Source organism: Staurois parvus, unplaced genomic scaffold (assembly GCF_062004578.1).
Source record: "Staurois parvus isolate SC_StPar_1 unplaced genomic scaffold, SC_StPar_1.0 ptg002082l, whole genome shotgun sequence".
In the NCBI taxonomy this organism is placed as follows: domain Eukaryota; kingdom Metazoa; phylum Chordata; class Amphibia; order Anura; family Ranidae; genus Staurois; species Staurois parvus.
The window spans coordinates 15,001-20,000 of record NW_028319878.1 but is presented as its reverse complement, the minus strand read 5'-3'; the positions used below and the strand labels follow the sequence as shown (position 1 = coordinate 20,000).

Sequence of the window (5,000 nt, the reverse complement as noted above, 5' to 3'; positions counted from 1 at the left end):
CCTTAGTTCTAAGGGACAGATGTGTGCGCTGCTATTTACAATCTGACAGGAAGAGAATACAAGGTCATGTCCATGGGCTGGCCACTAGGGAGGCTACCCCCCCTAGGAAAACTGCCGCCCCCCCCCCCCAGGAAGGCTGGCCCCCCCTAGGAAAACTGCCCCCCCAGGAAGGCTGACGCCCCCTAGGAAAACTACCCCCCCCCAAGAAGGCTGGCCCCCCCTAGGAAAACTGCCCCCCCCAGGAAGACTGGCGCCTCCTAGGAAAACTGTCCCCCCCAGGAAGACTGGCACCTCCTAGGAAAACTGTCCCCCCCAGGAAGGCTGGCCCCCCCTAGGAAAACTGCCCCCCCCCCAGGAAGGCTGGCGCCCCCTAGAAAAACTGCCACCCCCCCAGGAAGGCTGCCCCCCCCAGGAAGAGTGGCCTGCCCTCACTGCCTAGGCTTAGAGATGACACTAAACAACCTCGCTGGGCTGCTGAAGATGGGGGTCAATTAACAAAGCCTTTTCTTCCCTTTCATGTGATCCACACGGCTCCTGTTATATGACAGCATTCTGAGTGTCATTATTAGCACTGAGCGAAGGCAGGACACGGCGACACAAGCCGACACTCAGCCCGACACTCAGCCCGACACTCAGCCCGACACTCAGCCCGACACTCAGCCCGACACTCAGCCCGACACTCAGCCCGACACTCAGCCCGACACTCAGCCCGACACTCACATTGGACAGGGAGAGAATACAATATTTATAAGCTGGGAAGCTCTGAGAGAAAAGGATGCATAACAAATTATTACAATTGGCTGTTGGCATTTGTTTATCTTTTTCAAGCTAGCTTTATATTCTTCGATTGTAGTAAATAAACTCCCCCCTCCAGACACAGGAATAAACAAACTCCATGCAGACATCATCCCCTGTGGAACTTGAACCCAGGACCCCAGCACTGCTATCCACTTACAGTACGGACCCTTCCTGACCTGTAGCAGCAGCCGGGCCTCCATGGCTTCCTTGCAAGTGATAAAGTACGGCTTCATGAGCAGGATATCCTGGCGCAGTTTCTGTTGAATGAAGACAAGAATAAATATAAAACTGATTCAGCAGAAACTCTGTCCGCAGAATCTGCAAATAGTCACAGCCCCCGGGGTGGAAGAAATGAATGGGACTCAATTTTGTGTCTCTGAGAAGCATTTAAAAAGGAACCTTATGGTAGCAAAGAAAAATGGGAGGACAGGCAGGATTTCTCATGCAGAGGTGGCTGCGTTGTCCCTTCTGCATGGAAGTGTAAAACAGATTTGTTTAGAAAAAAAAAAAAAGTTGCCTACCCGCCAGTTTGCCCTTTTACAACGAGCTACGCACACTCCGCGCAGTGTGAAAATTCAGCAATGCCAAAGCTGACTGCGCCCCTGCACAGGAGTGACGGCACATGCACAGGAGTGACGGCACATGCACAGGAGTGACGGCACATGCACAGGAGTGACGGCACATGCACAGGAGTGACGGCACATGCACAGGAGTGACGGCATCCCCGCCCGGCCAATAAAATCAGCCGGCGAGCAAAACCTGGAAGCCGGCTGCCCGAAGAAGAGCTTTTATGTTTGTATGTTTTTGTTATACATGTGAAAGGGATCTCCATGGAAAAAGTGAATGTTAAATCTTTAAATGTGAACTTAGAGCAGTTGTAAAGGCCCCCCGGCCCCCCTAATACTCACCTAAGCCCCCTCTCGATACACCGATGTGCACTAGTCTCAGGTATCCCGGGACTTCCTCTACTCATTGGCTGAGACAGCAGTAGGAGCCATAGGCTCCCACTGCTATTAATCACAGCCAGTGAGCCAATGAGAAGAGGGGGGGAGGGTGCTGAGCAGCGGCTCTGTGTGAATAGACACAGGGAGCAGCGGGTGCGGAGTGCGCATGCTCGGGTTTTGTTTCATCATAATTGTTATGTTATAATCATTTGTTTTTAGAATTAGTTTTGTATATTCGGATCGGTTTCGTAAATTCATTATTCTGAATCAATTCATATTTTTAGAAGTTATTTGAAAAATTATATGGTTGGTATCGTAGAAATGTCACGGATGGACTTATTGCCCAGATGACCACCTATCACGGGACCACGCTTGGAGTCACTGAGCTCCTGAGAGCGACCCATTCTTTCACCAATGTTTGTAGAAGCCGTCTGCATGCCTAGGGGCTTGATTGTATACACCTGTGTCCATGGAGGGGATTGGAACACCTGAATCACATGATTGGGAGGGGATTGGAACACCTGAATCACATGATATGGAGGGGATTGGAACACCTAAATCACATGATTGGGAGGGGATTGGAACACCTGAATCAGATGATATGGAGGGGATTGGAACACCTAAATCACATGATATGGAGGGGATTGGAACACCTAAATCACATGATTGGGAGGGGATTGGAACACCTGGATCACATGATATGGAGGGGATTGGAACACCTGAAATCACATGATATGGAGGGGATTGGAACACCTGAATCAGATGATATGGAGGGGATTGGAGCACCTGAGTCACATGATATGGAGGGGATTGGGACACCCGAATCACATGATTGGGAGGGGATTGGAACACCCGAATCACATGATTGGGAGGGGATTGGAACACCCGAATCACATGATTGGGAGGGGATTGGAACACCCGAATCACATGATTGGGAGGGGATTGGAACACCCGAATCACATGATTGGGAGGGGATTGGAACACCCGAATCACATGATTGGGAGGGGATTGGAACACCCGAATCACATGATTGGGAGGGGATTGGAACACCCGAATCACATGATTGGGAGGGGATTGGAACACCCGAATCACATGATTGGGAGGGGATTGGAACACCCGAATCACATGATATGGAGGGGGTTGGAACACCAGAATCCATGATTTGGAGGGGATTGGAACATCTGAATCACGTGATATGGAGGGGATTGGAAGACCGGAATCACATGATATGGAGGGGATTGGAACACAGGAATCCATGATTTCTCTGACCCCCAGGGATGATGGTTTCCATGCCATTGGTGATGATAGGAATGAGCTGGATGGGAGCAGAGGCCTAAGCCAAACCCCCTTTACTATTAAATACCCGATCAGGCTCCAGTCTTCAAACACGGATGCAAAGTTTCTAGTCCTGGCATTCTCTTCTACCTCACCAACCTGTCACCCAACATTTAAGGTGTGACTTACCCGGATCTCCACCAGTTCCTCCACATAGTTAAATAGTAAAGGGTTAATATCCCGCAGCTTCAGCACCGGCCGGTTCACCATCAGAGCGAGGTACCGCATACTGCACCGCGACACCTGGGGGTGAGGAGGACACTTTGTAGTGGTAGCAGAATCTACAGGTAAGAGGAAATACATCTCATCTAGGAGAGCCTAGAACATTCCATCTAGATCTGGGCCTGGCCTTGGAGTACATTGGTTACCATTATTAGGACTTTTACCATTTATGCCACCCATAACCCCATTGTTCTCCATCTGGAACCTTCTACTTCTTTTGGTTGCCAGAGGAATTCCTACACAGGATCTTCTTTAGAGCAAGAATGGCCAACCCTTGGCTTTCCACCTGTTCCATAATCATGCCTCTGCTTCTGGAAGCCATAATTGTGACTTCCAGGCTTACAATGCCTCACGGCTAGAAGAACCTTTTACCTCTTTTGGTTGCCAGAGTAATTCCTGTACAGGATCTTCTCCTGGTCCCTCCATTTTTCCCCTGTACAGGATCTTCTCCTGGTCTCTCCATTTTTCCCCTGTACAGGATCTTCTCCTGGTCTCTCCATTTTTCCCCTGTACAGGATCTTCTCCTGGTCCCTCCATTTTCCCCCCTGTACAGGATCTTCTCCTGGTCTCTCCATTTTCCCCCTGTACAGGATCTTCTCCTGGTCCCTCCATTTTCCCCCCTGTACAGGATCTTCTCCTGGTCTCTCCATTTTCCCCCTGTACAGGATCTTCTCCTGGTCTCTCCATTTTTCCCCTGTACAGGATCTTCTCCTGGTCCCTCCATTTTCCCCCCTGTACAGGATCTTCTCCTGGTCTCTCCATTTTTCCCCTGTACAGGATCTTCTCCTGGTCTCTCCATTTTTCCCCTGTACAGGATCTTCTCCTGGTCCCTCCATTTTTCCCCTGTACAGGATCTTCTCCTGGTCCCTCCATTTTCCCCCTGTACAGGAACTTCTCCTGGTCCCTCCATTTTTCCCTTAGAGACCAATCAGATGATCCCCATAAAGCAAACCTATGCTGGGGCATGCAGTGGAAACCACTGTCCCTGTCTGCCCCTCACCTTTCTCCACCCAATGGCTCCAGTGACCCCTGGAAGCATGGAAATATCTGGTACTTCTGGGTATGTGGACCATGTGACTCACTCCCCTTGCTCGCATGTAAACGCAATGCTGGTTGGCGATGGAGACTCCGGCACCTATCGCTGTCACATGCTGGTGGGGAGATAGTCCTCTACCCTATGTAGGCTCCAAGTCTAAACTTAGAAGGAAGGCTCAGGTCACATTAGCTTTGTTAGCAGGTGTTAGGAAAGTGTATTTAACGCTCCTCAAACGCCTATGAAAATCCTACACATGGCAGCACACAGAGCTGTTCACACTGAAGCGTTTGTGTCGCGGCAAAACTGACACCTCATGTCCAGTCAGGAGGAGTTGAAGCCTCCCATTCAAGTCTATGGTGACGCTCCTCAAACGCTATAGGGGGTGTTGGCAAGAGTTAGAAATGAGTGAAGTGTGAACGAGCCCTTACACAGAGCTTCTCCTGCAAGGGAAGAGAACAGGTTCACTTTAAAGAAATGCCCAGTGATGGTCACCAAGCACTGCATTGTGGGATGGAGCAGATTTGCTCCATACCTGGATGTGTGGAGCCTTTAGAGCAGGAATAGAGGCAACCCTTGGCCTTCCACATGTTGCAGAATCATGCCTCTGCTTCTGGGAGCCATAACTAACTTCCAGGCTTACAATGCCTCCTGGGACATGTAGTTCC

General features: G+C 50.1%; 1 protein-coding gene across 1 annotated transcript in view; it reads right to left on the bottom strand.

Annotated features, from left to right (window-relative positions):
• Positions 1-5,000, bottom strand: part of DEF8 (differentially expressed in FDCP 8 homolog) — a 32,448-nt gene that overhangs the window by 12,732 nt on the left and 14,716 nt on the right. Inside the window, exons 6-7 of the mRNA XM_089664868.1 lie at positions 3,207-3,320; positions 975-1,055 (exon numbers count right to left, since the gene is read on the bottom strand). Coding sequence (XP_089520994.1) covers positions 975-1,055; positions 3,207-3,320 — 195 coding nt within the window. The remainder of the gene's footprint in view (positions 1-974; positions 1,056-3,206; positions 3,321-5,000) is intronic.